At 40.4% G+C, this 12,031-nt stretch overlaps 1 protein-coding gene across 4 annotated transcripts; it reads right to left on the bottom strand.

The window, feature by feature from the left end:
- Window positions 1–74: 74 nt before the first annotated feature.
- On the bottom strand, window positions 75–11,326 carry LOC122982592 (kelch repeat and BTB domain-containing protein 12-like). 4 transcript variants are annotated; one of them, XM_044351995.1, is made up of 11 exons: window positions 11,244–11,326; window positions 11,044–11,106; window positions 5,347–5,560; window positions 4,985–5,166; window positions 4,703–4,835; window positions 4,053–4,286; window positions 3,590–3,948; window positions 3,242–3,515; window positions 1,972–2,119; window positions 1,683–1,880; window positions 75–1,462 (listed from the first exon to the last, which is right to left on the bottom strand). In XM_044351995.1, the coding sequence occupies exons 3-11, from the start codon at window positions 5,506–5,508 to the stop codon at window positions 1,314–1,316; spliced, it is 1,839 nt and encodes a 612-aa protein (XP_044207930.1). In that variant the 5' UTR covers window positions 5,509–5,560; window positions 11,044–11,106; window positions 11,244–11,326; the 3' UTR covers window positions 75–1,313. The 4 variants fall into 4 exon arrangements, with proteins under 4 accessions (XP_044207930.1, XP_044207929.1, XP_044207931.1 ...); XM_044351994.1 differs by lacking the exons at window positions 11,044–11,106; window positions 11,244–11,326 and adding an exon at window positions 6,518–6,657; XM_044351996.1 differs by lacking the exons at window positions 11,044–11,106; window positions 11,244–11,326 and adding an exon at window positions 6,518–6,657 and having other exon boundaries at window positions 5,347–5,535.
- Between the last annotated feature and the right edge of the window lie 705 nt (window positions 11,327–12,031).

The following is a 12,031-nucleotide window of genomic DNA, read 5'->3' as shown; positions in this document are numbered from 1 at the left end:
GTTGGGAGGAAGCAAAAGCTTTGAAGTCAGAGAGACAAAGTAGGTTTATGGTAGTTGGAAAGACTGAAGGATTAAATTCATTTGTTTTTATTCCAAATTTACATGTTAATAACCAAGAAACATAAAAGGATGCTCATCTGTGGAAAGGCAACTTAACTGGTACATATTTATTACCCTCATATAGTCTATAAAGACCATGAAAAAGCTGCTCTTTTTATGATAACAGGATATAGAACTACTATAAAATAAGACATACTTAAGTTAATCATTTGTCATGGCTGTAGCATCTGTGGAACACTTAACAAATCATTTATTGACGCTTTCCAGTCAGTAATAACTGTAAAATATCTTCTTCTTTTTTGGTAATAACTGCAGACTTGATTTCTTATAAATCACTTTGCAACAAGAAATCAAGTCTGCAGTAACAAATGTTAGTATATCATTATTATACTCTGCATCCTTCCTTCAGAGGGCAGGATGGTCAAAAGAGTCCAAATACTAATTCACGCAGGGACAAAGCAAAGGAATTTGAAAGACTTTTTGTCCTGAATGTGGGCTCACAACTTTGAAACCCAAAATGTGTTTTTATTAATACATTATACTGCGTTATCACTGATCCATAAAGAATTTAAATGGCTTATTAACATAAATAATTAGTAAAAGCTTAATAACTCTTTAAAAGTCTGCTGTCTTGTAAGTTTTTCTATGGTCATTGGTGCAGTTGCTTAAAACACCACATAAGCTTTGGTGACAATCATGCTCTTGTCTTCTTGTGGTCATGTGATTAATGATTCTTGTCTTCCAGAGGAAAAAGCAAAGGAAGTGTGACATTGTTAAAGTGCTGCAAAAGTGTCTGACTTTGACCCCAGAGACCATAGTTCACATCCTGCCTCCCACCAACAGTAAATGTTGCTGAGCATGATCATTTCACACTCTTCCTGTCGGTTTGGTTGTCTAAACTTTACCAAACCTTAACTATAAAGGTGTACGATCAGAAAATGCTCACCCAAGTAAAGTAGGTCATATGAGTCATTTTGGATAAAACTGTCGATTTTGTCTTTTAGGTATGAGGATTTGTTGATTGTTAAAAAAATTTTAAAAACTGTGCTTTGCAAACATTTTCCACCTCAGTTGCTTTGTTCAGCAAACCAACAGCAAATGACAAGACATCCAGATTTCACATGTATATCGACCTTGCTGTTGATTTATGTGATTTCCAGGTTTGGATAAAGCTGTATGACGTTTAGAGGACAGAAGCTCCCACACACGCTGGCTCCTGGCATTGTTGTTACTCAGAGTCAGGAGGAGATTAATTAGGGTGTGAAGAGGTCCCGAGGATTGAGGTTAGCCACCAGACAGACATCATAGCTGTCGTGCATCGCTGCTCGTCTTTCCACCACTGTCCACACATTGTCTGCGGGGTCCAACTCCAAAATCTCCTTGGTGATGATCTCATAACGGCCTGCAGTCATGGGAGAAAGTATGTAAGTTATGGCTGACCAAAATGGAATTTGCAGAGATACTGCCGCATCAGTTAGTTGGCGTTCCCTAACTCTGATGCAGATGCAGTGGGCCTTGTGTTTGTGCAACAAGAAACATTTCAGCCAGAAAACAGCCATTTCAACATTAAGTTAAACTGATGAGATGTTTAAAATAGCATTGACGGGCATTCACTAACTGACCGGCCGCCTTGTAGTATCCACAGAGGTACAGCTTTCCCTCCACTACTCCAGCATTGGAAGCGTTTGTTCGGAGGGAGAGTAGGGAAGTGGGCAGCGTTGGTCCTGCCCTCCAGGTGTCTGTGTCCGGGTTATAGATCTCTACAGAGCTCAGGCAGCGACGTGATTGTCCACGGTCCTCTCCATCGCATCCTATGCCACCTGAAGGACACACACACATCACTTTGCTTGGTTCTTTCCCACACAGCAAATATATTTAGGAGCACAATAGCAGTCTGTCTTGTTGTCTGACCTAGTATGTAGATTTCTCCATTGAGGACAGCTGAGCCGCAGCGGTACCTGGAGTACTTCATCCTGGCACACTCCGTCCACCTGTCCTTACCAGGGTCAAACTTAAACAAATGGTTACTCAGCTTGTCTGGCTCTTCATCTGGCAGGTGCTGAGGGAAGTGAGGAGAGAAGAGAACAAAAGGAGAAAATGGGGTGAGAAGTGAGAAATGAGATGTTATATCCTTGAGGAAACAGAGAAGGAGAGAAAGCAAATGTCAAACTGAATCACTATCTGACTGTAAATAATTGGGTTGCTTTAAAGCCACAATGTGCTAGATTTTTTATGAGTTAATAACGTCATTCATATAATTCTTATTACATAAGTTTTCATAGCGGAAAATGAAGACAATCCTGGTGATAATTGATGCATTGCTGCCTGCCACAGTGTCTTTTTCAAGGGGACATATTGTGATTTTTGTGGTTTTCTGTAATTTACATATATATATATATATAATGTCGGATATCTATGCTAAACATGGTCAAAGTACCAAAACTCAAGCTTAACTTATATAGAAATGCTGCCTGCAAGTAATAAGCTTTATTGGCAACGTTTTTTTCTACTTTGCTAAGGTTGATGCCCAGGTTTTTCCATGTGTTGTTTGCATTGTCTACTCTCATATTTCGGATTGGATTTTGGCTCAAACATGTACGGATGTATTTAAGAAGTTAACACTCCAAGAAAAGAACAAGAAAAAGTAGTCAAATCCTACAACTATGGTTTACGTGGCCTCCCGAGCCAGCAAAAGTGTACAGAGGGGTAGTTTCCAAGAGCCCACTCTGTCCTGATTCCAAGAGAATCAGAACAGAGTGGCCTCGGAGGGGGGATTTAAAGAGACAGAGGCTAAAACGGCCTGTTTCAGACAGAGGTTGAACTGAGGAGCAGCACAAATGGTCAGTAAGGAGTTTTTTGAACTAGAAATCATGCAAAGATATTAGGGCCCCAGACTAAAATTATAGAACTGTAAATGTGTATAATATGTCCCCTTTAAAATCCTGCTGGATACTATTTGAATACTTTCTTTAATCTACCACTTGGGGGCGCCAAAGTGAGGAACATTTACAAATTCTACACATGGTGGCTTTCAATCACTTGTCCATTACGGATCCCTGTGGGGAAAATCTCTTGTTGCTTTTCAACAGGCTAGCCTGCCCTTGATAATGAATAAATGTCCTCTTGCTCAAGGAGACTTGTATTGACTGCAGAACAATGTTTATTCTTCTTTATTCTGTACCTGTGGTGTCCAGCCCCCCAGCACAAAGAGATGGTCCTTCAGGGTAATGGTGCAGTGGCAGGCTAAAGGGAGCGGCAGAGGAGCGAAGCTGAGCCAGCTGCCTCCTCTTTTCAGTGACCATCTCTCCACACTGTCTGTGATGATGTAATGATTATGCACTTTCATCTGACCACCTATCATATAGAGGGCGTCACCTAACACCCCTAAAGCATACATGTCCCTGTATGCTGCTGAGCACAGCTCCACCCAGCTGTTCTTCTCCGAATTATCATACCTGGAACATAAACATGCAGATCAGATCTAGCATTAAATGCAATCCATTAAAAAAAAGGGATTTCTCACACACACCTGTAGATATCCACCCTCTTCATCCTGTGTTGGTCTTCTGCCTCTATGGCCACCACTATGTTGTTGTCTCGTGTCACAGCCCCCACTGTGATCTGGCCCATGCCCCCAGAGCCCCTCAGTGGAGAGGGGATGTAGTAAGTCCTTCTGTCATGGGGGGCAAAGCAAAAGCTGAGGTCAGCAAGTCCTCCACGGCGGGCAGGCACTCCCTCCTCATCCACCCCACCTAAGCAGAGCAGCAGGTCAGTGGTCTCCATGCCGTAGCGAAGGGCTGGCCGAGGCGGAGCTGATGTCTGACAGAGACCTGACGTCTGGAGAGCAGCATCAATCATCCCAAAGCACTCCGCATCCCTCAGCAAAACCTGGAAGATTCATTTCAAGGCACAGTAATCTATTAATCTACTAATCCCTTGATAAATGTGGATCAGGATTCTTGGCCTTTATTATTTGGCTCTTCTCTTCTCACCGGGTTTCTTCTCCTGGCTTTACGGAGGAATCCAGGGTCCACAAGTTCCAGCCGGACACGCCTGAGTAACTCCACAGCCTGAGCTTCGCTGTTTGAGTCCCCCCTGCGCTTCTCCACCCAACGAAGCACCAGCTCCAGCACAACCTCCTCCTGTGAAATGTTAAGGTCATCTGAACCCAGCAGATCCGCAAGACTTTGGGCATCCAGCTCCAGCACTTCTTCTTCCTCACAAACCTAGAGACAATCAGATAAAAACGGGGCCAAAAAACAATGGGAATGAGTGAATTAAAGAAAGACAATATGTGGAGGATGGTAGCAAATATCAAAGCAAAAACATCTCAACACCTGTGTATGACAGTGCTAAAAAGTTAATTAGTGGCAGCATTGAGTAGCTGAAAAACTAGAGTCAGAGATCAGGGGAGGCATGTTACACAGCTTAACTGTAACAAGGAGCATCATCAAAAAGATCATCTGTTCTGAGCCTTTAAAACGGGTTGGTCCTACAGGGCTTATTAGACATATTATAAGGCAGGTATTTTCACAAATCGTAATCAGGTCATGTTATGTTTCAGGTCTTATATCTTGGAGCCAGGAATATTTTTATGGCTCTCTAAGAGAAAATTTGACACTAGTAATACCAAATTTCCCACCTGTGCAAAGTGTTGGCAGAGATATCTAAAGGCACAGTCAGCCAGCCCAGTGGCCCCCAAGTCTCTGGCCCAGTGGTACAGACCAACACAGTTGGAAGAGTCCATACGGGCCTCCATGTGGCTCTGACACAACCTGAAGCAGTAGCAAAAATTGTCCAACACTTACTTCACAGAAGATGTTACAGGGAGGATAACATTACCATGATGCCTTTAACACTGAACAAGTCCTGCTGATGTTAGTTTATTGGAATAATTATCAACATCCTGATTCTTTTTTCCCACCTGAAGGCTCCATCTACATGGAGCAGGAAGGCAGCAGCAGCCACCCCCTGGATGTTGTCATTGGAAAGGGGGAGTTCAGCACGGTACATGTAGTCCAGTAACAGCTTCAGGCTGTGAGCAGGAGTGTCTCTGAGACATACCTCTCCTTCCTGCGTCTCTTTCAGGCCGCATGTAAACATGGCCTGTACACAGGGATTTACCAAAATACCGGAACATGACATAATTATACTATAATAGTATCATCAACATATTTGGTTGCTGACATGCTCATTAGTATCAGCTCTGGAAAACACACATCATCATGTATTTTCCTGAATAAGCACAATAACTCCAACAGCCTGTATTATGCATGGCCACTTTACCTCAAAATAAGGGCTGAATGCAGACAGCACCACCTTGTGGCAAGAAAAGGGAATCCCCTCTGCCAACAACACCACATCGGTGAGTTCTTCAGCTGTTCTCATCCTCTCCAGTTGCCTGAGCAGAAGTGAGCCATGCTCTGCATGCTGCACTGGAGGATCCATGGACTGCTGCTCTGGATGTCTGCACCACTTTTGTTAGTACAGAGAGAAAGATCTTGTGGCAGAGCGGAGCCAAACACACATAAGAGAAAAAAATATGAGAGAACATCAGGGGGGAGTTTGGTTCATACACACACTTGTGCCATTCTCAACCTGAAAATAGAACAACAGTAGCACACAGTATGTTGCTACCACATCTGGTCACATCATATAAAAAGAAACCCGTGAACTGATAACTAAACACTGGGTCTCCATTTTAGATTTTCTTTGCAATCTTTGTGTGTAATTTGAGCTCAAAGCACAGCTGTAATTGGAATAATATTAAAATGGCCTGATTGAAACACTGCATTTACAGTTTCCCAAAGTGAAGAATGAAGCACTGAATTGTTATGTAATTAAGTTTGGTGTACTATATCTGACTACAAAGAACACTTGGTTCAACTTTCTCTTTTTTTCCCCAACTTAGCTAATGAATCACTACGAGATGTTTTGCTCTAGTAAGCAACTGAATGCACTGAATGCACAGAAGAAGAGGAGACACGTGGTTGTTTCAGTGAATGCAGGTATTTCAAGTATACTGATTTAATGTAACTATAGCAATCACAAAAGAAACTTGATAAAAGGTTGCAAATGAGACAGCAGATTATAGAGTAGTGGGTTGTTCAAAAGGGTCTGCATCAGAAAGTTGTTTTTGTACATCCAGTTAAAATGTAAGACATACATACCATAAAACATTAAAACTAATATCAGGACAAACAGCTGAGAGGACCCTCTCAGGTTTTGTTTTGGCCTTCTTCTCTATGTTGACCAGATTCCTAAACTGTTACGCCCCTGAGCAGCTGCAGCCCACCAAATCACACTCTTGTGGAGACGATACTGACACTATCAGTGGGTGTGCTAAACATACACAGGTCACCTCACTCCAGGCAGACATGCACATGCAGTTTGCAGTATGAGCAGTAGCATGTTAGCATGACTTTAGCTAAATACATGCAGAAAGCAGCCACCATACCAGCGGTGTTCCGAGGCTATCCAGGGTCAGGATTCAGAAGTTTTGAATTGAGATGACGTCAATTTTGTGAGACTGTTGTATTTTCAGTTGCTGGCAGGTCTGTCTTGTGTTCTGTGCTATTTGCTGTCTGTGAGTGGGGGCAATAGCATGCTCACTAGTGAAAAGGTTTAAAATAGACCAGCCAGTGCTAATCGTGCTGTTGGTCTGTTCAGGTTTCCACAAGTGGCTGGGCAAACAGTCTTTATGATCATTCAAACAAGGTTTCACCCCTTATTATTAGTGGGTTCTGAAAGACATGCAATTTTCTCTATAATTTGTTTGAAACAAATAAGAAGCATGATGTTATCAGGTACCTGACTTGCCCATTAAATAGAGAAACAGCCTGTACTCTGGAAGAAATGAGTAGAGACTCTTTGGATGCAAAAGGGGATAGAATAAATGTCATATCCAATGTGAAAAAAACATTAACCTTTCAGTTATAGACCCATCATGAGCAAAGCTTACAGACTCTGTAATTCTAGACATTTAAATAGTCTATTGATTCAAATTCAATCCAATTCAATTAAATTTATATTCATTTATTTAGCATCATCTCATACAAAAGCAGTTCAAAGTGCTTTACATAAAAAGAAACAGTAAACATGTGCAAATAAACAGAAACATCCATGCATACATACACATTAAATCACACGCATACAAACAAACATACTATACAAATATGGTATGTTTAAGAAAATGCTCCACACAGTGTTGGGGCAAGTCTAAGTTCAGCAGACAAATTGTTCCATTCTTTAGGGGCATAAATACCAAATGCCATCTCATCAGACTTTGAAAGTACTGAGAGTACTCCAGACACATGGAGGAGATTTCCACCTTTGGCCAGAGAGATCAGCTGGGGTTATAAACTGACAGCATGTCTGAGATGTACTGTGGAGCCAGACCAGCAAGTGCTTTGTAAACCAAAAGGAGGATTTTGAATTGCCTTCTGAAAACAACAGGTAACCAGTGAAGGTTCTGGAGGACTGGAGTTATATGGTCTGATCTTTTAATATTGGTTAGAACTTGTGCAGCTGAGTTCTGGATAAATTGTAATCTATGGATTATTTTGTTTGGAAGACCCATTAACAGAGAGTTGCAATAATCAAGCCTGCTCATGACAAATGCATGCATGAGTTTCTCTGAGTCAGATTGAAAGAGAAAGCCTCTGATTCTGGAAATGTTTCTGAGCTAAGTCAGTAATCATAGCTGATCATAAGACAGCTGCTACGAGGCAGAAGATGACTCATCAACTTGTGTGTGAGTGTGTGCAAAAGGTCTACAAGGGTATCTGAATGAATATATAGACAATAAATTTACTGTGCATGAAAAAACACACTTATGTGTCCACAAATCTGTATATACATCCATGTATATGCACAAAAACATTAAAAAAAACAGTTTGATATGCTTGCTTACACAAACTTGGCATGGCTTATGAAGCATTAATCACAATCAGAACTAGAATAAACTTTACTGGTAAAGTATGAAGAACCATACAGATCATTAATCACTGGATTTTCAGTAGCTCTCATGCTCACAGCTCCAAGAATAAACATACACGAGAATACACATGAGACTACAAAAGACAAAGAAGCAAAGCAAAGATGAACAATATGAACATAAAGCTACTGTTTTAAGTGAGGACAGCTTGCCCAAAGTATAGTTAGAATGCAGGAAATATAATGGCAACATGGAGAACACAGAACAAGAACTAGGAAAGAGGTTAATGAGGTCAACCCATCCACATAAAGGGCCTTGTGAAGAAGATAAAGAAATTATCTGAAGGGACTCCTCACCTTAGCTAAACCCTCTTGATAACACTTCTGGGTAAGGACGGAGTCAAGAGCGCAAACCTTTCCACATGTCCACAACACTCAATATATTTTATTATGCGGTGTTATCAACCTCAAAACGTGCCCGCAGTTACAGTATGTCTGAGAGAAGATTTTATAGTTATACTGTTGTTTGCTGCCAATTTTGATTCAGCAGCTGCATGCACCTTTGTTCAAATCTATGAAATAACAGCTAAAGGCTAACGTCTGATGCTACAATTTATAGGGGACAAGTGATGAAGAGCACGACTGAACACACACAGTCCGGCATGCATACAAACACAAACACACAATGCACATGATCATCATTTTAGAGACAGTCCAACTGTGACAGGAGGTGTGTCTGCTTCCTGGACAGGTTATTGGAGGTGACAAATCTCAGTACAGTGTTATTTCAGGCTAACAATATTTCCACTCACAGTTTAGCATACTGTATTACACAACAGTGCGAGCAAAACAATGTGGTCCTTACGGTAGGCAGTGCAGATTAATCAGTGACACCTGGTCAGGCTGTATATAGGAACATGCCTCCACGTGTGAAATGTTCTCACTTGCATGTGTCAGAGACAGTGTTGTCACACTGCCAGCTCTGATCCCAACTCTTCATCAGGACCTTTGACCAACTGTGTGGGAGGCCTTAGTTCACAAAGAATGGATCTGAATTCACTGATGACATGAAACTGGCTAAAATCACATTAAAAAACAGTCAAATTTGCAAATTGCTAATTTTCTCAACAAATATCAATTAATGTAAGCACATAGAAGCACATCTTGAATCATTTTATAGCATTTTGAATGGGCATTAGGCAGGTTCAAGCATCCAATACATAATTTTCTTTAGCTTTTTTCTTGATTTAATAACTTTTATTTTGTACATTATACACTTAATTCTCCTTGTTTCTAGCTGAATCACAATGTCTGTCTGTTGGTCAGTCTACCACTTTGGTCCAGACTGAAATATCTCAACAACTATTAGATGGATTGCCATGAAATTTTGTACGAACATTCAAAGTCCCTGGAGGATGAATGCTACTGACTTTGGTGATCCACTGACTTTTCCTTTACTATCACCAGCAGGTCATAATTTACTTATCACTGTCACTTATCACTTATTCAAGGAAATATCTCATCTATATATCATCTAGAACAGATGGATGGGGACAACATTTTATACAGACACTCATAGTTCACAGACAATCCTAAGGAGTTTGGTGATCCTCTGACTTTTCCTTGAGCGCCAATGTGAGGTTCACATTTATGGTTTTAAGTAAAATGTCTCGAGAACTATTGGATGAATTGCCATGAAATTTTGTACAGACATTCATGTCCCCCTCAGGATGAAGTGTAATAACTTTGATGATCCTTTAACTTTTCATATTTTGTTTGTTCAATCATTTGCTTTATGACCAAATACCTGCAAAACTAATGACATAACCATCTGCTATACTTTGTGTTTAGTGCTACCACCTAAGACCAGCCTCAAAGATATGCTGTTATCCCCCTCTTTCTCCTTTTCTTCTTCTCATATAGCACTTAGTAATTTCTGTTTTGAAAATTGCTGTATAAGTGAAATTAGCCTTTTTGTTTGTTCTGATATCAACATAATGTCAAGTCAATGTCCCAAATACACTTATATCTTCAAATTAAACCTTTTTTAAGAAGTAGGTCTGGAAAAGAACAGATTTTGCTTTTCTGCCCACAAGGAAATCTATACATCCCAGCAGGTTATCAAACCCCTCACCTCTTCATCCCAGCAGTTAAAGGATTTATCTTGCTATTTACCTATTGATAAGAGGAAAACAAGATCCTATATTTGGAAGTCTAAATAGAGTTAATGGCACATCAGTCACAAGATAGCGGGGAGTTTATTTTTCATAATATGTGTCAATATCCTGAGGAGCAAATGCATACATAGTTTTTTTTTTATAACGCTTTTGTGCTGCTCAGTCTCAGGAGATGTTGCCCGCTGACTGAACTTACTCTGGTCTCTGTTACCTTAAATATTCTGGTGTCTTGCAATTTAAACATTCATAGTCCTGCTGCTAATATGATGCTTAATCCTGTCAACACTTTTAATAGCTTCAATGACTAGAAATGTTCTTTGCTAAAATTAGTCCAGTCTTCAACTAAAAATAAAATCATTTATCTTACTTTGTTTAATGGGCTTGGGCAATAACTTGAGTGTTGAATGTACGTTGTGTTCTTCTTCTCTCTAGTTATCCTTTCAGGTCTAGTTGGTCATCAAAACAAGTTTTAACAGCACACATTTACATGTGTGTGACACAGGCCAGGGTTAATATGTGCAAGAATGTTCCCTGTTACACCAAACACTGATCTATTACTGTTAGTCATTTCAGTCAAAGAAGTGAAATCTCCTTTTGTGAGACAGTTGTTCCTTTCTATGAAACACGTTGGGCCTGTATTAGTGTGTTTTCTGTCAGTGGTCAACAGAAAATACAAAATCTGGGACTAGGTTCATATATAAGGTCATAGTAAAATCTGAAATAACATAAATATACATACACATATTCAATGCAAATGGAACTTGAGTTTTTAATCTGGCTTTGTAATGAATGAATGAACTGAAAATACCTCTACAGAAACTGTGTGTATCAGCTGCTCAAATTTATTCAAGAATAAAATACATTAACATACCATTATGCAACTTGACTGTCCACTGGAGAGGACATTTTGCCTTTGGCATCAACAACTCCTTATCTGTAAAATATCATTAAAACATCAACCATTGAAGATGACACATAAAGTGTAAAACATTAAAGATATCGCTGTTACGAGGAGTGGAGCAGGTGGACCAAAATGCAGGAGACGGAAATGAAGAATCAGTATTTATTTACCCAACTTGGGGACAGAACTCAGAAGTGCAGGCAAAGTGAAATAAAACAGAATGAATGATCCAACAAAGATTGAACCGAACCACGGGACTTAAATACAAACTGAACTAACGAAGAAATAGAGAAAAGGTGAACAGGAGAATAGGCAAGGAGCTGATTGGCTGGGGGAAACACTGGCAGCAGGGCAGGGCTGAAGAGGCTGATTCAGGGCAGGTGTGGAGGGAAGAGCAGGTTGGGGAGGAGCACAGGAGGCCAGGAGGCCAGGAGGCCAGAAGGCCAGGGACCACAAGAAACAACACGACAAAGACAGAAAAAACAGGACAGTGACAGGATTGAGACAATCACAATGATGTGCAGAAAACCTGCTGTATGTGTACTGTCGAGTAAGAATCACTAATATGCTGACTGTAGGGTGCGATCTAGGGAAATAGTAATGCTAGAGAGTGAAAAAAAAGAATCTACAAAAGGTTTAAGATTTCGAGTGGATAGGAAAAATACTGCATTTTGTCAAAGGCAACAAAGGCAGTTTGCTGTCAGAGGGCTACAAACTGCTCATGTATGTATCAATGGGATCCTGATCAGATTTAGAGTTCTCCTGCAACTAGGTAATCCAGCTTGAACCTACTTGTCTCAAACATCCATCACCTCTCTGTTTACGTTTCAAAGTATGCTGCCCCTTTTCTCACATTCTGAGAAACAAGATAAACCTCAATCAATAATGAAAGTCACTTTGACCCTATTAAGACCCTATTAAACGTTAACCAGCTCAACGTAAACATAAATAGATGATT

This window comes from Thunnus albacares, chromosome 5 (assembly GCF_914725855.1).
Source record: "Thunnus albacares chromosome 5, fThuAlb1.1, whole genome shotgun sequence".
Classification (NCBI taxonomy): Eukaryota; Metazoa; Chordata; class Actinopteri; order Scombriformes; family Scombridae; genus Thunnus; species Thunnus albacares.
This window is presented reverse-complemented; position numbering and strand designations above follow the sequence as displayed.